Raw genomic sequence first — 22450 nt, 5'->3', positions numbered from 1 at the left:
CTGATTGCCGCGCTCCATCAATCTTGTCATAAAATATGTCTTCCACCTTTCATTGTTTTGGACAGAGGAATGTGAATATGTACTTAAAAGGAATTGATTTTAATGCATTTGTATTTTAATAAAATCGTATTCACAGTATTATAACATTACAACACAAAATAAAATACCATATTTTTCAAAAAAAGAATTACTTTTTTGGGTATTTTGTTATCCGAGTGCTATCTTTTTCAGTATATTATCTATACTAATATTATAAAGAGGAAAGATTTGATTGTCTGTTTGTTTGTTTGCATTGAATAGGCTCTGCAACTAATGAACCGATTTTAATAATTCTTTCACTGTTGGGAAGCTACATTATCCCAGTGTGTTATAGGCTATATTACATTTAAAAAAAAATATGGATCCCTACTAAAAGTCCAGTAATGTAAGGGTAAAAATACGTACGCGAACGATGTCGCGGAGTATCAGCTAGCTAATTATAATTCGATACTTAATTTAGGTTTACTTTTCTATTATGTACTTCGCTTCATTTCAGATACCAAACTGTAATGTTTATTCAGGGCTATGTGAAATTTTTATCAACAGTCAACTAGTCATATCATTATAAATGCTATTATATATATTTACTCAGGTTAACTATGCCACCGGATTTATTGGTCTGATCTATGCTTTATATTGTTGAAGAGATTGATGGGCAGACTGGTACCTAACCAGTCTCATACCTATTTTTTTTTAGCTTTTAGTACATTACCTGTAATATTAGTATCATTTTTTATCAATAAAGCAGTTAAACTTTAATATTTTTTACCGATTTTATTCGTAGCAAAAGTGAGTTCGATGCGATATAAAAATAATTTAGTATCAACTTCTTTCATGCTGAATTTAATAGAATTAATATTTAAATGTATCACCTTGCACTCTTTAAATGATAAATTTTGTAAGCCTTTGTGGTCTACAATGTTTACCTAACAACACGAGACAACGAATCTCTTTATTTTAATAATATACATGAATAAACGTAGCAGGTAAGGTAATGTATATGACACAATAAAAGTACTGTTATAAAGTTCAAATTGAATTCTCTCGAGACTAATTTTACGCAAAGCATAAGGGACCTTATGCCTCAGCTACTAAGGTCGAGTATGACAAAACAAGCTGTTGCGTAAACAACTTCTTTACTTGTTTATTCTTTCTTGTTTTACGTTTATTATTTACTGTATCGTTCGACATCAATTAGTCAGTCAGTACTTTATAACAAGCAGTACCTACAGCTAGTAGTATATTATTCTTGATCCACATAACGTGACGCGTTATCTGAACATATTTAAAAAATATTTTATTAACTGGGACGTTTAATGAATTATTTGCGTCATTATTCCGTTACTTTCTACAATACATAGATACAAATCATTCTTCTATATAATAATAGTCATACCATGAAAGACGTAATAATGTGATCGTTCTCTGTTACATATAATAAGACTAGTTTATGAGAACACAAGTGGCATTAAATGATACCTTTGTACAGAGCGCCCTCGGCAGGGCTCCCACACGTCCACTAGTTGAAGGTCATTGCTGAGAGTGTAACAGAGCCCTTGTCCAAACTGAGACTCGCCGGACTTTCTTATGTATCTGGAAATTTTATAATTTTAAATTATTTACCCCACTTTTAATACAATTGGTCGTCTTCATATTATGAAATGGCAAAACTAGCTATTTTAATGAAAGCATTATAATTAAGCCGCCGCTGTTCCCCCCTCTCCCATACGTAGGTAGCCTATTAGTAAACAAAAACAAAGTTGATTCTATTGGCTGGGCTTAGTTTTCTTCAAATGGTTTTTTATTTTTAAATTTATATATAAGCAAGATGTACGCCGAATGAGACGTAGGTCCGTATTCAAAAAAGCGTCTCAATACGTATCCGTCATCAAGTGTCTTGTAGTCTCTTTGAAACCAAAAACAAAACAAAACTTGATCAATATTTACGTATCAAGCCTTTAAACTGTAATTAAAGAGTAACAGTTTACCTGTGCGCGCAAACAACAGCTTTCTTCCCAGGACCCTGGCTCCGAACTGAAACGCCAAGCCATTGGCCATCCTTGATCTCATCAGGATGCGGTGCAGACAGATGAAAGGAGTCCAAAGCTAGCAAGGCAAAATCTTGTTAAAATCCAGTAACGTTCTAGAAGTTATATAAATATCTTTCAGAAACAAAAATTTAAGCGCCAAATATAATATTAGTTCACAAAAAAAAACTATTTCGCATCACATGACTCACAAAGCTAATATTATAAAAAAAAACTGAAAAATGCGAACATCAAGGAAATATAACCCTTATTACAAAGGTCTAATAACTGTTTTTAATTGTATAATATAAGCAGGAATAACATAAGATTTCATTGAAATAGATGTTGCTTAGTATAATTTCGTAGATAAACCCCATATAACCAAGATATCCTTGGCAAATGCAAAGCATTGCAACCAGGCGTGAATGATGCAATGAATATACATGTGACTAAATAATCAAAATCATAGCAAAGTGAGATAAATATGTTTCGTGTTTCAACCAACACACATAACGTGCGAATGCGATCAAATATCGGTTCTCGTGGCATGCATCAAATTTTTTACAACTTTCAACACGTTCTTCTTGCAACCTGTAAACACGGAAATAAGGTGGTCCAAACAAAAATATATCGTGTGGTCTCGGGTTAATGGATATTATCGAATGTCTACGGTTAATTTTGAGCAATACTGATGATGGCCGATTCGTTAATTCACCAGAAAGACACCAATTAATTTGTAATTACAGTCAGTACAATTACACTTTTATTGTTAACCGGCCGGGCGTTGTGCTACATGAGATTGTTAGACGATTACCTACATTTGCCAGAAATAGAGTGGTTTTGCGAGTTGGTCGCTGTGCAGTAATTTAGAATTTCTAATGGCATTTGTTAAACTGTACCGGTCACCAAGTTTGTGTTATTTATTACTTCATAGCGGGAATAAATCACAGAACAAAATCACTCTGTGGTCGTTCAAATACAGTAACTATAATTGATTTCATTTCAAATCTAAATATAATCAAAGCTGAATATTTGGGAAATATTTCAATTAAATAATTTAATAGTATGATATCTACTTCATTCGATGCTTAAGCATTGTGGTTGGGTGCTTTTTGCAAGCAGTTAGTGCTGAGTCATACTCTTCAATGTGGAAACTATTCTGAATAATAATCCAAAGTTCCCAGTAAACAAAAAAAACATAGAAACGAATTACTCAGATTATTTTTAATTGAACCTAAGTTTGACGATATAGTTCGAATTTGGTCAGTATTATATGGGATAATATTGAAAATAGCTTCCACTATGAATGAATTAAAAAATAATAAAATTCGATGAGTTAGTCAACATGCGTTTAAGACGTAGCTGGAACATGGCATAAATATGACAATTAGTAGTCAAAGTAAAAAGAATTAGTTGATATTAGTCAAGGAGCGGTTTATAAAAGAGATTGAGACCACAGCTCACTTACTGGTGTTTATCTTGCCGTACTTCGCTGTTTGGGGCACCACCGACAAAAGACAATCATTTCATTAAACAATATTAACAATTCAATGTATTGCTAAACGTTCCAGCTTTCTATGGGCATTTTTGTAGGTTATTTTGCGAGATTCTATTGTATATTTCATAAATACAATTATAACAATCCGCGAATATGTTTACTGTACTAACACACATAATAAGAAACACGTTTTGTGCTTCAAATTCTCTTGTAATTAAATGCTTTGGTCAAGAAAATTTATTGAATTGGGTGTTATTTTGCAGAAATCCATGGATACCCCTTTCTGTAGTTAACCTATTAATATTTTTAGAAGCAAAAATCGTGTGCTATAATTACAAAATAAATCATTAATCTTATTCGCAATTTTTTGCAACGAATAAAATATTTTAAAATTTGTGCCAGCTGTATAAAATTCTACGATTCTACATTGTCTGTCATCTACAGTTCAATATGTAATTATGTATGCACAAAAAATGAAAAAACGTTTATGTGCAGTTTTCTAAAAACCTGTGTATATATAATTTTTCTAGTATACTACTCTTTGTGAGATGTAAATAATTGTACTTCACAACTTTATTTTAACAATGCACTTGTTTGAAACCGGCACTGCCCTACCAGTGCTTTTATCTTTATTACATTCGATCGAGATATGGAGAAGAAATTTGAAAGTTTTTGTAGTAGTTGCATAAGTTAACGACATACTCTTGACTTAGTTACAATACTTGTAACGTCAGAATCAAGAATATAAAATATTTTGATAACGTGAAGTCTCTACTCACTTCGTTTTCCATCGGTGACAATTTGTTCGCAGTCCTTTAGAGCTGTACTGAGCTGACATTTCCAGAGAGCACCCGATCTCGTTGTGTTTGGCTGCAGGTTTTGACCAAGTGGAGCTCCTACTAACAGCCTGAAAATAAACATTTGATTGTTTATTTACAGCTGAATTTGTCAACACACAGCAAATTATGAACAGTTGCACTAATAAAGCAACAATAATAACAAAATAGGATTTCTTCCAAACTTTTATGTTGAACATAAGCTCTATCACTCCAACTAAGCATTTCGGTACATCTGTAAGTTCCCTTACATTAAAATTCATTGTAAATATAATGATAAGTTGATCCATAAATACACCAGCATACATTAAGATATGTCGGGAAAGTTATTAGTTAATATAATTACAAGCTACTAACACTGAAATAATTAAAAGGTAGCCCAACACAGTCCCTCTATTATTTTTAATTTGTATTCAGATTAAAGATAATGCGTTTTACTTGGTGCCCCTATAGTGATACTTTATGTGTTAATTACGTTCATTCAATTAGTTTTACGTGTATGTGTGTACCTTATCGTGATGTGATAAATTACAAGAAAGTGTCTTGTTGTAATAAAATTTTATATTGAGACATTACATTTAGCTACAGACATTGAAAATAGTAACCAATATTAATTATCCCATACAAGTAAATTTATTTTCAGTGAGTTCTGTCACATAATAATACAAAAATAAATTTTTATTATATTTTTTACAGTTATGAGTTTAAAGTTGATTCATCTTGAGGTAAACAGATTTAGTTAGAAATTCAATATTCAAAAACATATGGATCAAAACGCAACTATTTCTAGGCTCTGTTGGTCATATAACTCACTGGCCCAATCGCAGAACATTGAGTTATTCATTCCGCTTGCTCAATATAAAAAGAAAATACTTAATTTACACACGCGACTTAGAAACCTTGTTTTCATATTTCATTTAATTTTTTTAATTATATATATTACAATATTTATAGATTTTAGTTTTTAAATTGTTAAAATTACTGTCTTGTAAACCTATGTTTATAACGTATAAATTGTGAATGCTGTGGTAGCTTATAAGTGAATTAACTCTTATCCATATTATTATTATATTTTAAGTTATAGCATGTAGAGTGTAATTTGTTAGTTGCCCAAATAAATAAATAAACATATTAGACAACTTGTGTGAATACCTAATTACTATTTTGTTCCTTAAAATGTATAATATTAATAAATAATATTATTATTGAGGTTAGAATAATACTCCTATGCTTTTGCAAGCGTTACAGTAATGATTTTAGTACCAACCGCAAACAGTAACACTGAACAGATCTAACTACATAGATACGCGACAACCTACGAGTATATCACAACTTTAATGATCAACAGATTGTACAGTTACTATTTATCATATTGTCATTGAATTCGTCTGGCGAACGTTTTTATGAAGAAAAAAAATATATCGTATCTCTTTGTAATGAAATATTTGATTAATAATAAAAATATAATCCTTGTTCTTGTGTCAATGGAAACAATTAGGTATAAACAACGTAATAATAAGGTATATTCTCTTTGTTATAAACATACCTTGGACGTGAGATATTTGTACTTTTTGGGATACCGAAAACGGCGTAACGACTTTGATAAAAAAAATAGTTTTAGGCAGCGAAAATCCGTATTAGCCAGGTCTCATCTTTAAAAAAGCGTTTTTTCTATAACGGTACCGCCTATTTCAATTTACCGTTGTTACAATATTATATTGAAAAACAACCAATTATTAGTATTTTTGAAGAACTAATCCGTCATAAACGTATCAAATTGCCCAACACATTGCGGCGTTCGATCATTTGCTATGAAATAAGCTATCTTACATTCAATTTAACATTGGTTATGGTAATGGAGACCGCGTTATTAGTCCATCGTCCGTCCTTGAGCACAGAAAGGCCGTTAAAATGTCCATAGATTTAATTACAAAACTTTAATATTGTGCATAGTTTTATCACTCTATTTATTAAGTACGAGACTTCGTTCATATGATGGCTGTCATATATTTACGAGACGCGATGTAAGTTCTTCTGATAGTAAGTGAGATACAACATCGCAAATGGGCTCATCAATTTGAGACAATGTGATGTTAAGAGGGCCCTTCCCGATTCTGTCAATCGCCAACGCGAACTTGGTCAAAAAGCATTGTTGTTTCATTCAAAGCATAGCGCCTGTTGACGACAAGAAAGAGAAAACGGTAACATTGAATGAAAAATAATTTTGCAGAAAATCCATAAACTTCTTCCAGAAAATACATGTTTTTGAGTAATACCGTATCCATCCATACTCTGTGGTAATACTTACAAGTGAAATATTTTTTTTCATATAGAATCTCCTTTAAAAGCGCGAGGTTTATCTATCGCAATGTTTTCTTTATTCTTAAAATTAATGAATACATTATGTACCGCCAAAGTTCAGATAAAATTTGTTCAAAAAGGCAGATATTTGGACGGTTGTATTGAATTTGTTCTTAAAATTTTTATTTTATGCTTCAATATAAATCTAACTACAGTGCACAAGATATCTATCAGTAAAATTATTTTTAGGGCCTTAAAACGCCTAAATCACGTATGAGAGTTTGTATGAAAAATAAGATGGGTTGGTCGCTATTACATGTATCTCATGAGCCCAGTAACTTCACGAGCTCCGGCGCCCCTCAAACTGAAAAAACAATGATGCTTGTAGATTTCTACTTCACGTCAGTATAAGGTACCACTGTGGTGCCCAGTAAGGCTAAGCACACAGCCTGTGTAAATTAGTCTCCACTGGTAAGTTCCTCGACCCATAGTTAATACTACTAAAATAAAAAATTGAGCTTTATTGATGCAAGCAATTCATTGACACTCTTAAATCAACAAATATAGTTTGATTATTTAAAATACGAAGAAGGAATAGGAAGAAGAGGCGTAGGTTGCAGAAAAAAGTCTTTGGACAGGAATCGCGAGTGCGGCAGAACCTTCGCGAGGCGAAATTATGTATTTCGCCAAAACGACTAAAAGTTAAAATTACAAAGCTGACTGCCAACCTTCGCTAATCGGAGAGACTCACGAAGAAGTAGAAGAAGAAGAATTTAAAATACATTTTGTGATTCGTAATAATATTAATTGATAAGAATCTCGATAAACACATCAGTTCAGACAGACTTAGAGCTGTCAACTTTTTTTAGACCGAATATAGGCAGTACTAAAAAAAATAGTAAACATGGATTGAATTACAAAAAAAATGATTCTTATTAACATTATTTACTGCTTTGAGCTTTTATTAATAGCTTTTTTTATTTTTGTGGAACCCTTTGTTACTATTTTATTTTAAGTTACATAACACCATTCAGTCTGCTTTTATCAGATCAATAATATAGACACCTTAAAAAGAAGGATACTATTTTATTGATTTTATATAGCAGGGTTGGCAACCTTAGACACACTGTTAATAAATAAAGGTATTCCATGTGACTACTGAAATGAGGCTAACGGCCGTTTTCAATAACGTATCTCTAGTTACGGATACATTGCTGTCATCCTTTAATGACAAGATCTTATCTATCCATAGTTATGTCCAATACAGTTATAGTCCAATGCTTTATGTCGATAGGTTATTGGAATGTAAGTAAGGATAGATTTGTCTTACCTCTAGTAAGTTAAACTAAGGATAGATAGGTTATTGAAAACGGCCGTAAGTCAAGAGTACCAAAGATAATAGAGCTAGTATAAAACTGATGATGCGAGTAGAAGAAAGGGCAGCATGTCAAGATCATGGTAGAAGATCGGTTATCTCTTCCTTACCTTTAGGAAGACACACGTAACACCTCACTGCGACCAATCTGGTGCATTGCCTTAGCCACCAATACATACATAGAAACATACATACGAAAAGGCATTTATTTTCTCTAAATTGATTCTTTTATAATTCTATTTACTGTCAGTTTAAACACTATCACCACATCGGAAACAACTACTACTACTATGCTGCAACAATCTCTCCCAGCATTCTGTTTTGGCGCTCTTTTTAATAAAATATAAAATGATGACAAAAATTATTGCTAATCTAATCATAAACTTGTCCCAGGCTGTCCGATCGCTCAGATATTCAGCTATGATAGTAGTAGTAGGAATTACGACAGACCCATTCTTTAATAAAACATTTAAATGTATTTATTGATAATGCCTGAACAAAACTGGGACTTTATTATAAAAGTGTATACATTTACATTAACTATAGTTCACTGCAAAGGTTTATTCGTTTGATTGATTTTATAAAACTCCCGTAATCCATAGTAAGCTGACGTATATCAAAGAAAACATATACTATAATTGTGTGCCTGAATTAGTTGTCGAAACTAGCTTCGAATTTCACCTTAATATAAACACATCGAGACTGTTCAAGACAAAGGGAGTTTCAAAAGAAATTACTCCCACACCGTACAGCAGATTGTTTTTCAATTACAAGGTTACGTAATGAAACATTTAAATATAATGATCTAAGAACAATTGTTCTTATTGTGTTGATTATTATAAATAGTGTTAAGTATTCACCACCCACGCAAAACACAGTTCAATGAACTACGGAGATACAATTAAGCCTTCATTGTCTTGCTTAATGCTGTTTGTTGCGACCGCGACATAATATTATCTCAACCACTCAACATTTGAATAAAAACGTGGAAAAACAAACTTCCAAACACAAAATGAATGAATAAAAACTTTTTTAAGGAATCACAATCACAGAATTTTGACATTTATGGTATGAGATTGTATTGTGGTTCCTTTTATAATTTTAAGGACAGGTAACAAAAACATTTTATTTGCAAGTGTCAAGTATTAATCTACTTAAGCACCGCACAATATATTTTCAATTAGTGTTGTTGTTTTGAGTAAATATCTTGTACAGCGTTTGGGGCTACATTAAATTACAAATATACCAAACCGAATCTTAAGTTATTAATTGTATTTTAGTAACAAAATGGCAAATAAATAAATAACAAAAGAAGACGTTTTTCTGTTGATGCTATGTTTATCTTCGATATATTATATTTGTGTTTGGTTTTTAACCAACTTCAAAAAAGGAGTAGGTTCTCAATTCGACTGAATTTTTTTTGTTTGTTACCTCAGAACTTTCGACGGGCTGAACCAATCTTGATGATTGTTTTTTTATTTTAAAGCTAGTGCTTTATCTCATTTCATTTTAACCCAGTTCTGACAGCCATTGAGAAAACCATAAAAGTCCTAGATCTGCATTAAGTATGTTCGCAACTAATGGACGAATAACTCAATATCACACCAACCGATTGCAATTATGCTTTTAATTGGAAAGGATGTACTTCAATGGTATGTTGATAAGAGTTTGGTTAGGTTCTGAAAATGGGATTCACGACATTGTTACGGAACTAAACAGCCATCTTCAAAAACACTATTCCAAAACAATAGATATAGTATGCACTAAAAAGTATAAAAATCTAATTCTAGTAACGATTATTAGTATTTTACTATCGTGTATTTATAATTTAAATGTAAGAACACGCGTAAACTAATTATAAATAATATCAACGAAGCAAATGGTTATAATTGAAATGTGGGTAGAACTAATTTTCAAAACTGCAAAAGCCAATTGGTCAACCCTCATAACTAATTTATTACACAAAGGGTTCATTATAAGTTAAGTTTGTGTGTCGCCCACATTTCTATAATCGATCACCCGTATTGTACTTAACACCTACATGCCTTAATCGCAGGAACCATTGTAGACATAAAGTTAACTAAGTTACTTACTTATTATTACTTACTTATTTTGTGTCTTTCATGTGCTACTTCGAACGTAAGTCTGTGGATATATCTCAATATATCCACAGACTTACGGCCGTTCCCAATATTCAGTCTATCTCTTACTTGAGATAAAAATCGTAACTATCGTTGACTTTTCTGTCCCAATAAACTTATCGACGGTAACTCACCTTATCCGTACACGCTATCTGTCAATGGGACGACGTATAGCTTACCAGCGATAGAAGTTTGTATGGAAATTGCAATTCACAATTTCCCACTATAAGGCGATAACAATGACTTATCGGGTATATTGGGACTTCAGATTATTGACAGCTTATTATTATTACTGACAGTAGAAGGTTGTAACTTATCTCTATCTGTAGATAGTATATTTGCAACGGCCGTTAGTTGCGTAGATTATATTCCGTTTAAAAATTAAATTAGCATTACTTAGTTAACTAAACATCTATTTATGAATCTGACATTTGCAAAGTTATTCTTTGTAACTTTATACTTCCATTAGGCTATGAAATGTAAACAATGTCTATTGCTATCAAAGACCGCTCCTAGTAACAACACATCCTTGGGCGCGCCCCTCAAACACCGATAAATAAGTTCCCATCAATATCGCCGCGGCCGTGCACCGTCTCTTGACGTTGATAGCAAACACGACCGGATGGTTACGGACGCAAGTTAACGTTCCATTGTTAGCAATACCGTCTAACTTCTGACTGCAGACGTTACCTCCGTCATTTTAATTGACAGGTGACACGCGACTGAAAGTTTTTATCGTTTAAGATATATTTACTAAATATAAATGTCAGCAATATTAATATATTGATTAGTTAATATGTGTTAACATACGCTACCAAAGTCATGGAGCCATAAGAAATACCAATTAATAATTACAATTTTAGTTATGTGTTTAATTTATATTTTTAAATATTTTGGATACATTCATTGAACAAATAATTGGTATATATATTAGTAGTAAAGATACGAAAACTATGATTCCCGTTTTGAAAGTCCCGGACAAAAATAGTTTGAGTGTTGGCATAATTAAAGTTTACCTGGAGGAGAAGAGCAGAAAACTAAAACGCGTAACACTATATTAATATAATATATTACAAATGCATAGCAGTGGGAGGCTCCTTTGCACAGGAAGCCGGCTAGATTATGGGTACCACAGCGACTCCTATTTCTGCCGTGTAGCAGTAATGTGTAAACATGAGCTAATGAGACATACCATCTTATATCTCATGACGAGCGCAATTATAGTGCCGCTCAAATATTTGGGTTTTTCAATAATCCTGAGCGGCACTGCATTGTAATGGGAAGGGCGTATCAATTACCATCAGCTGAACGTCTTGCTCGTCTTGTCCCTTATTTTAATAAAAATAAAATAAGTACTAAATAATCAAAGTGTCAGTAATGATTATAAAAAGACATATAAAACCGAATTATATTTTTTTATTAACTACGGTCATTCTACTGGTTCTAAGGTGGATTTTACTATCTTACGTCATTCATTTTTAAAGTTTTCGTCGTAAATGTAATTTCTAAAGTGCTTATTGTAGGTTTATAATAATATTGACACACTGGGTGAGCGGTGAGTGGAGAGTTTATCTGGTAGCGGCGCGACATAAGCGGGGAGCAACGTCGTTAGTCAACGCCGGTGGTCTTCACAAAGATCATTCATGGCCATTGTCCAAACTTTATTACCCCACTAACCACATAAGGCACGTCCCAATTGATTATTATTACTTCCAGAATATGCACCGCGAGCCAATGATTAATGAATGCTGATACCGAGAACTTGAGCTAATTTATCTGGTGCTAAAAATTTTGTAGAGCGTATTAATTTCAGTATTTTTAGGCTCCATTTTCAAAATGTTTTTTTACTGTTTTACTGCTTAAAACGAAGTATTTGAAGTTAATACTTAGTGGTAGATTTATAATGTTATCTACATTGTTATCTAAAACACACACCACAACGGCGCCTATTTCTGCCGTCAAGCAGTAATGTAGAAGCATTACTGTGTTTCGGTCTGAAGGGCGCCGTAGCTAGTGAAATCACTGGGCAAATGAGACTTAACATCTTGCGTCTCAAGATGACGAGCGCAGTTGTAGTGCCGCTCAGAATTTTTGGGGTTTTTCAAGAATCCTGAGCGGCTCTGCATTGTAATGGGCATGGCGTATCAATTACCATCAGCTGAATGTCCTGCTCGTCTCATCCCTTATTTTCATAAAAAAATTACAAGAAGAGAAATTTATTACATTATCAAAAACTGAGCCTCATTACATTACATTAATTAAATTAAATAACAATCACAATTATTTATTGCAATCTATTTTAACAATAAATACTAGAATAGTAACTATACCGTGATAATTTTCATCACTAACCACTAATTATTATACACCTTATAAAATTAATTTTAAAATTAGTTTTACTCTCAATTACCTACTTGAAAATATCCTCGACAAACGATCTCGTCCACAAGATTGTAGGACGACAAATCACTCTACTTTAACTGTCGAAAATCGATAAAATATGAGACAATATCGTCGTCATGTTAGGGTTTGTAGAGAAAAATACCACAGTTATGTCAAAATGACTTTATCTCTACTTTTGAAGTAACGAGACGAAATAAATAAGCATGTTAGCTTCAGTAGACATGTAGAGATAAGACAAGAAAATGCGTAGAGATAATTTACTCATGGTGCTCATCTTAGCCCGGCAGGTCTGCACCTTCTTCCACAATGCAAATAGTGTTAGGGTTGGTACTAACAAAAAGATTGCCGATGCGGACGGTGCGGCGTAGCTAATTTAACTAGGACAGCAACCTGTCTTGGCGGCGCATGGCGTGCAACTCAATAATTTTGTCTTCCCAAGATTGCTTAGCGGTCGTGTAAGTCGTGTGTATGTTTGCGTGCGTCGATTCTATGAAGAACTAGATAATATGAAGTTTAAGGCGACACTAAATGCCAGCGACCTTGAGCGATATGAGTTCACGGCTACCGGCCCGCCATCTATGTAACAAAGCCAATATTTTCAAAATTCTTGGGTGGAAAACAGTTTATATGCTTACAATCCTCGTTACTCACTACTAATCTGAATAAATGAACCTACACAAAAAAGTACAAGCTATAAGAATAACTTTTCTGAGAGAAGTACCAAAAAATGCGTCACGCCATGCCAAAAAACTTGTTTAACTTCAAAGAAAAGTGATAGTTCAAAAAGGCTCGGCAGTGTTAACTTTAACCAACAGCAAGCATTCGCAACCTACAAATAAAACTTAAGGATATGTGTTACAGGATTAAGTAGCGTTCATAGCTCGAAATGCTATACTTTCACCACAAAACTTGTCTAAAAACACCATGTTTGCGTGGTTTCTGCTTACTTGTTGTTTTATTACTGTATTGTGCTTGTACTGCATAAATTAATAACAAAAGAAAATTATTACTCAAATAGATTCAAAAACCCTGTTAATCTGAGGGAAAATTTGAGAAAGAATATCAGGAATATTTATATAATACCAAAAATATGTAACTACTATGGGGAAAGATTAAGGGAATATGTTGTGCCAAAAATTTTTAATAGTATAGAATGGTTAAGAGAGGATAAAAAAGACTGTAGAGTAGTACTTAAGAAAAAATTAAAAGAGCACTTTCTTAAAGTCTCCACATAAGCCTTAATATTTAAAGTAGTATAGTTTAGTTATATGTATACAGGTAAGATTTTAAAATGTTTTTAGGAATATTATGAATTGATAACTAAGTAATGATATGTGTGTAATGTTATATGTGTATTAGTAATAGTGTATAATATAACGAACAAATTAGGTATAATTTATTATAGATGCACAATAGTATAATATTGTCTAAGAGCGTAAACTCGCCAACAAACTGTTGCAACAGTTTGGCGAGATGTAAAATTTAAGTACCAACTGTGCATATATTTATGATTAAACAAATTAAAAAAAAAAAAAAAAAATCACGGGGAATGGTCAGTAGAGTTGTTCAAGTTGATAACAGCAGCCAAATTCCATCACCATCAGTATGTAGGCCTTGATTTTTGTTTTAAATAAATAAATAAACTATTTTACCATTTTTGGGGCAAACGTACAAGTAATGTCATGTAAAGTCACGTGAAGTGGCAACTGCCCATGGAAATTCACAACATCAGGGGTTAAAAGATGCGTTGACGGCATTGACTTGCAACAACCAACTAGTTTCACAATCACGATCAAAAATTATCTAAAGAAAAAATGTGCGTACAACTCAGCATAGTTGTGGTTTCGAAAGAATCCACAACGCTGGTCTTCCGTGGAAACGACCAGTCATCTTAGAAAATATAGGAATCTATTTAGATTCCTATATTTTCAAACGAAACTGACCTGTATATAAATAATATCCATTAAAACTTGACAACCATTTATTAGAAGTAGGTTAAAATCAATGACGCGTTATATTGTAAAGCTTTCCAATCATAAAACATGACTTTCCCTTCTATTGACAAACCTTCCAACCGTGAAACTTCTCAATTAACTCTGACCATAATTACTGTAAGCACACGCCAAGTCGTGACTTGACATCCACGTAAACTATGCTTAAACATAAATTCAAATACAGTTACAACTAACACGGAATTATTTTACGGCTTAATATTAGCAGTGGCAATACTACTTAAGGAATGTATTTTCTGAAAATTTTTGATGTCAGTCAGAGCTTTAAGGCGAAGAGTAAGCAGAAAACACGCAAACATGGTGTTTTTAGACAAGTTTTATGGTGAAAGTATAGGTAGTATAGGTGAAAGCATTTCGAGCTATGAACACTTGCTTGCTGTTGGTTATAGTTAGCACTGCCGAGCCTTTTTGGACTACCACTTTTCTTCGAAGTTAAACAAGTTTTTTGACATAGCGTGACGCATTTTTTAGGTACTTCTGTCAGAAAAGTTATTCTTATAGCTTGTACTTTTTTGTGTAGGTTAATTTATTCAGATTGGTAGTGAATAACGAGGATTGTAAACATGTTAACTGTTTTCCACGCAAGAATTTTGAAAATATTGGCTTAGTTCCATAGATGGCGGACCGGCAGCCGTGAACTCATATCGCTCAAGGTCGCTGGCATTTAGTGTCGCCTTAAAGAGAAGAATGACACTATGTATAAAAACAGTGAAGGATACAGTAGGACGACGCCTTTGATCTTATAAAGACCGACAGCGTCTAGACTTTAGACAGTGTCGCAACGACCTTTGGCGGTTAGGGTTGTCGCAAGTAGTTTCAATATAATGGCTTTTTATTTTACTTACAAATGAATGAGGTTTTCTAAGGTAGAGAAAATAATTTATATAATATTATTTACTAGCTGAACCGGCAATACAATATTGCCATATAAATATTTTTTGTGTTTAGCTGTTTTTTCTCTGACTTACTTTTAAAATCAAAATACAAATCAAATACTTATATTTCTCCCAATATGTAGTATAGTTTCAAAAGTACAGCAATACTTATTCATAAAATGTTAAACTACAGTTGGGAGACAGGAGCTCAAACTAGGTAGCACATAATAACATAGGTTGTGCTATGAGTCTCTTGGTCGATCTAAGTCCGACTTAAATTTCCATTTTTTGTAAGATGAACACCAAGTAGTCGTTTCGTATATAATCTTTCTCAACTTTAGTTGCAGGGCGAAATACAATAAAACAGCATGCAATACACAGGGTCATCTCGCGTGCCTTCTCCAGTATACGGCGGCGACATCGGCTATCTGGCGCGATCTCTCATTAGCTTCTGCCGCTCGATAGTCCGCAGGGCACGTTCGTGACCACGACGCCAATCAGTATAGTCGGATCAGTTTTAGCACAATACAAGTAATAAACCTATAGGGTTGGCACTATGGCTTCCAATCGTCCCACGTGATGCGGTTTTACGAGTGCGGGAATCCGCAAATTCCATCCACAATTGGACGTAGTTCCTCAAAAACGTTCCAAGCCACAAACATCACATTCAGTTTAATAAATATTTGTTTATTGCATACATGTGGGTTGGGCCACTAAGTCATGATGTCATTTGAAGAGTGACAGTAGGGCTGCAATTTTTTGTCAGTCCGTTAATATGAATCACGTGACCAGTTTTGTGTTCTTAACTCAATTTCGACATGATTGTGGTTTGGAAAGTTTTTCTGGAATTATGTGCAATTGTCGCTCACACAAATACCAAAATTGGAAATAGAATGTAGGATTTGAAGCCCTAGGTGGTTACATAAGAAGAATAGTTTTATCTTCCCAAGATTGCTTATCGGTTGTATTAATTGTGTGTATGTGTACGTACGTCAATTCAGGGGCCCTAGTATGAAGTTACCCCATCATACAAAATTTATATGTGTAGCGCCTGTAGTTAAATTAGGTTATGTTATTTGTAGCGTAATTAAACCTGGCCTGTTTTTATCATAATTATAAAATAAATCACTTTTGCACTAACAATCGGGTTCTTGATAGGTTTATAAGATTTGCAGTTGATTCCTGCTTCGAAATTCAAATAAGTGCAAGACTGTTTCAGTATTTTTATGGTCACTTATTCTTTCTATTAAATGAACAAACTGTAGCCATATTATGTAGTTATAAATTTCACATACAAGACATCATTCCCTGAACATATTTTTATTTAGAACAAAATTAATGTTTTATAACATTTCAGAAATATAATAATTGTTTTTCGTTTAAACAAAACGTAACTCATAGTCAAACACCATACAATTACTATTTATATAATCTTCTTTGCAACTGGCAACACTTTTGTTATAAAGTACATTAGTTCTACGTAGTGTCTCGTCGGATTTAGTCAGTCAATAGCAAAATCTAGCGAGGTCTTGGCCCTCGGTATGTACTAAGATCATTTACGGCCGTTCCCAATATACTATCTACAGATAGAGATAAATTACTACCTTCTACTGTAAATAGCTGTCAATAATCTGAAGCCGTCCCAATATACCCGATAAGTCATTCTTATCGCCTTATATTGGGACGCGTGAATTGCAATTTCCATACAAACTTCTATCGCTGGTAAGCTATACGTCGTCCCATTGGCAGACAGCGTGTACGGATAAGGTGAGTTACCGCCGATAAGTTTATTGGGACAGTAAAGTCAACGATAGTTACGATTTTTATCTCAAGTAAGAGATAGACAGAATATTGGGAACGGCCGTTATACGTCTAGATAGACTATGACAGCTGTGAAAACTTCGAAAAATTTAAGTTTAGAATCAACCGCTATTTTGAGAAATGCACACACACTAACACAAAGTGTCATACATATCGCGAGTGTAAGACGTAGCTTATCACGCACACGAAATTATTAAACCTGGCCTGTTTTTATCGGTTGTCTAAGCAAGAGGGTCTATCTAGAAATTTAAGTTATCTAAGTGTCTGTATGATATTAAAGTCAAAAAATAAGTTATTAGTATGTACCACTCAAAGAACGCTCAGGCGACGGTGGATATGTGGGGCCCCGCTTACGCGGGGCCTCTAGCAAGCCTCTGTTGCTAAATGGTTAATCCGGCTCTGGATTTAGTTCTGCATGTTGTTTATTTATGGCTACCGGGAAAACAAATTAAAAGCAAGTACCTGGCAATGTACAGTTACAGTATTTATTATGGCTGCCGATGACCTTGCTGTTTATCGTATAATGTACAGAGGTGCATCAATATCTGTTCTATACTCTAGGTTCTCAACGTGGGTGATAACGCCCCCTTGTGGGCGTTTGAGACTTTCGGGGGGGCAGTAGAAGACCCAGAGAAAATTAGGGGGCATTGAGATGGCGCAGATGGGGCTTGGGTAGATTAAAAAATATAGTCTAAAAAGGCTAAAAAATACACGAAAATACTCTAGAAAAAAACATATTCTCAAAGTGGGCGGTGAGCAAAATAAGGTTGAGAAACTATGCTCTAGACTCTAGAACATCTATCTTACATACACTAAGAATATACTATCGTATAGACAACATGACAGCCCAACAATAGAGACCAATTTTGATATGTCAATGTGTGCGTTGGCTAGTAGTTAGTAAGTGTAATATTCGAACTATCAAAGAGTTCATTCCAAGCGTGGCTGACTGCTTACGACTTGTAAATAAAAAACAGTTACAGTAACAATAGATTCGCTTTCCTTTTCCAACTTAATGTATCGCCGTTAGAGATGTTCTTCTTGCTCGCACATTGTGTTTGTCTATACGCTATTATTTAGTAGGTCTCTGCTATCGAAACGCCTTTAAGATGGGTCACGATTAAATTTTGTCGATTATTATATTCGTTCGTCTCTCAGTTTATGTAGCCACTTGTTCGCTGACCGCTCAAGACCCGAAAGATACATGCAGCAGCATGACGACGTGATTGTGATAATAATTACTATAATATAATTAATAATTATGGATGGAACAGCTTCTATTATCACCATCATCAGCCGGAAGACGTCCACTGCTGGACAAAGGCCTCCCCCAAAGATTTCCAGCACGATCGGTCCTACGCTGCCCTCATCCAATGTATTCCGGCGATCTTGACAAGATCGTCGGTCCATCTTGTGGGGGGCCTACCAACACTGCGTCTTCTGGTACGTGGTCGCCATTCAAGGACTTTACTGCCCCAACGGACAGGGGGGATGTAAAGGCAAGTTGAAAACAGGCGCGATGTATGTTGTCACGTCTGTTAGTGGACAGTCGGTATAGGGTGTTCAGCTGTACTTCAGGGTGCTCACCCAAAAAAGTTGGCCAAGTAGCCACCTCATCTCGGTTATCCGAGCAACGGGCGCGGTGGCCTTCAATTGACCTGAAGTAGAAGGTTCCGAAAGGTTCCTCGGCGGTTACCCGTCAAACGTGGTGGAGGTAGCTTTACCGACACGGGGGCTATGGGGGAGGGGAGCTCACTGGGTATCAGTGCCCCTCCATTGGTGTCGGAGTCGTAGTGGCTTGGCGCAAATGGGATGTAGATCTTGATAACCGAAAGGTTGGTAAGTCCATGGGAAGGGTAATGCCCCAACGGACAACGAACTATGTGCCCTGCCCACTGCCACTTCAGTTTCGCAATCGTTTGGACTATGTCGGTTACTTTGGTTCTTAAGGCTTCATACATTATATAATTACTATAGTAAATTAATATCTTATTTATATTACTGAGCCACTCAATTTCGTAAGAACGTAAAACTTTCCAAAAACATGTTTTCTCTTATTACTTGACTTCATACTCGTACCATATAAGGGAGGATTGTATGGATTCGATTAAATTATCTGAAACTCATTAAATATTTCCATGTTTTTGTTTAAAAAATTGTGTTATTTATTAACAATGCAAATTAAATAGAAAAAAATAAATAAATATTTCATCTTAAATGTTAATAAGTGTTTAATTGGATTCCACGTTTCGTCTTTAGTTTTTAATCCCCACTGGTATTGCTGTTCGAAATTTAAATCAACTCGAAAAAATTCCATCAAGTGAGACTTGACAGAAAAACGTACAAAGGCAAGAAAAATTACAAAGGACATGTTTTAATAGTAGTCCTTATATGAAGGTACTTAGAAATGCAATAATATTACATTTGCAAATGAATTACAAAGTTAAACTGTTTAGCAAGCAATCACGCGCCGCGCATTAATTTTAAGTTTTTTTTTATAAAAATTTAAAAGTATTTGAGATTTTTATTAAAATTGTAAAATAAGGCGTTGTGTGTATGTTTTTTTTATTGCTAATAAAGTCATTTCTATTCTAAATTACAACCAAATTTTTTATATATAAACAAAAGCAGTATTTTAATGAATAAAGTGAAATTTTAAAAGTAAATTGTTTTATTAATGTTTGTTTTGTGATTTAAAAAGGGAATATAGTTATGAAAGAAAGTTCCAAAAACGTTGGCCAAATGAAGCATGCGACATCCACGGACGAGTAAAATCTCTGAAAACTCCGTGTCACCTTACATAACAGTGAAGCACCAAAACAAGTCGGTAAACGTGTAAATACATAGCCCTACGCATACACTTTACAAGCCATAGTAATACAAGCCGATCGGCCGCCATTATGAGATTTGCCATCGTCTGTGACAGATCAGTATGCGTCGCAATAAAATATTTTAAATATGCCTTCGTGTGTTGTGAATAAGTGTAAAAACAATACTATAAAAGTATTTGTGGATGTATGATTATTTAAGGGAGAAAAAATTGTGTATATAGTATACCCTAGCATAAAGGTGCTTCACTTGCTAATATGACGGCGCGGAATCCATCTTTTTTTACTAGTCCGTGACAGCAACAGGAACAGTAGATTATTTTAAACAATATTCCACGAACTCAAAGTTAGCGTTCAATTTAAGCTTTGTTCTCATTGTTAAGTAGAAACATAAACCAGAGAACATACCACTTAAAACAAAGCTTTAATTACTCAAACATTTATTTTCAATTGGGTCTATTACTGGCTCAAAATAGATTCTTCAACGTAACCGGATGTGAACATCAAGGTACGAAACATTTTTATATAATAATATGATGCTAATAAGTTAATTGGTAATATTTTAGGCTTATTATTATTAATAATGTTATACATCTTAATATATATAAATTACGTGACACGTTGTTTGTCCGCGCCATCGAGCTTAGGAGTCCATACTCCTAAGCTAATGAAAGGATTTTAATGGGGATTCAGTGCAGTTTAGTCCAACTTGAGATATTTTATTTCGATTTGAGACCTATAATTATTTTTAATTCCAATATTTGTATTGTATAGACATATTTTCTTTGAGAAAATTTATTGACGCACGGATTGTTAGTTCTGCTGTGAAACAATGTCATTATAACAACAGGGAGCATATTTTACGAAATATTTCTTGATGTTATGATATATTATTGACAAATTCATAAAAAAGTCAGTATTTTATTTATTATGTACAGAATAACGTCTATCGAGTCAGCTAGCCATATTTATAAAAACCTGACCAATCGATACTTTTATAAATAACATATTATAATAGCATTGAAAATGGATGAAGACATGCGTTCATGAATGGCGAAATAGATTGAACCATGCACTTGCTTTTGGTTTTAGAATTCAAAGTCAAAGTCAAATAAATTTTATTCAGTAAGGCTTAAGCTAAGCGCTTTTGAATGGTCACTTTAAATATTTATTTTAAATAACTGAATCTATCTTAATATGTTCGGTCACTTCGGAACAAGTAGAGCTCGTGAGAAGAACATACAAGAAACTCAACGGCCTCTTTTCACTCATATGTTCATTCGACACTTTATAAGATTTGTAAGATTCTGTGACCACATACGATCAGATCACCCGTATGTATGTATACTCCGCTTCCAAAAAAAATTCAATATGTAATTATAAATAATTAATTTACGATCGCAAAATGTTTACAGAACCTGGAGTCCACCGGAATACAAAAGCACCTACTACGAATTACATATTATTACTATTATTAACATTATTATCTATCACATTAGCAATGACTAAAAATAATACAATAAATTATCGATCGCAATGTGGAATATTATATAGAAGACATATGTATATATATAAATGTAAACGGTGTGTATAAAGCACTGAGCGAAAGGCGAGGGTTGTCGTCTGCAGATAATCGCAAACCAGTTCTCTGTAAATAATGTAAGTGCTATGCATTTAGTCAGATATCGACCCTTGTGTGTGGGCGACAAAGATTCTAACCTTGGAGTAAGAACCGAAAGGAGAACGAAAGTTGTCTGTCATTTACTTGAGGGGGTCAATAATGAAGAGCTAACAAGTGTATAAACGTTAACAGCAGACCAGATTAATGTGAAAATTTCAAGTGGTTATATAAAATACAGCAGAAAGTAACAGTTAAGTCGAAAAAGCAACAAAATATGTAAGTTTATACATACAATACATTAAGTCAGCGTCACAATCAAAGATTGTATCCACAATAGCCACAAATAATAACTCTAATTATTTAACCTATTATCATACATAATATTATTAATAACTAGTAGGAGTCGTAGTTCTATCAGGAGGCGCAGCTCAGTGTCATCCAACACAGGTTTAGAACGTCAGAGAATAATAATTTTCAATGCACATCAAAACAAGAGATATATTAAGTTGTCTGGCAATAAATATAAAATTATAAGATAAGTACAGCACCAAGGTCAATATTTATCATTTGAAATTCAGTTGTGAGGAAATACAACAATATTTAAAGTCAATACTGTAGAACACCGATTATCCGAACATCAATTATCCGAATATCCGGACTCATTATCTCTATC

General features: G+C 33.9%; 1 protein-coding gene across 2 annotated transcripts in view; it reads right to left on the bottom strand.

The window, feature by feature from the left end:
- Positions 1-22450, bottom strand: part of LOC126975825 (integrin alpha-PS1) — a 149947-nt gene that overhangs the window by 20056 nt on the left and 107441 nt on the right. Inside the window, exons 2-5 of one of the 2 annotated variants that reach the window (XM_050823854.1) lie at positions 4344-4471; positions 3535-3558; positions 2028-2145; positions 1519-1632 (exon numbers count right to left, since the gene is read on the bottom strand). In XM_050823854.1, the coding sequence (XP_050679811.1) occupies positions 1519-1632; positions 2028-2145; positions 3535-3558; positions 4344-4471 (384 nt within the window). The remainder of the gene's footprint in view (positions 1-1518; positions 1633-2027; positions 2146-3534; positions 3559-4343; positions 4472-22450) is intronic. The other variant, XM_050823855.1, reaches the window with a different exon arrangement.

The sequence above is a fragment of the Leptidea sinapis genome, chromosome 38, assembly GCF_905404315.1.
Source record: "Leptidea sinapis chromosome 38, ilLepSina1.1, whole genome shotgun sequence".
Classification (NCBI taxonomy): Eukaryota; Metazoa; Arthropoda; class Insecta; order Lepidoptera; family Pieridae; genus Leptidea; species Leptidea sinapis.
Note: the sequence above shows the minus strand (reverse complement) of the source record. Positions and strands in the feature narration are given on the sequence as shown.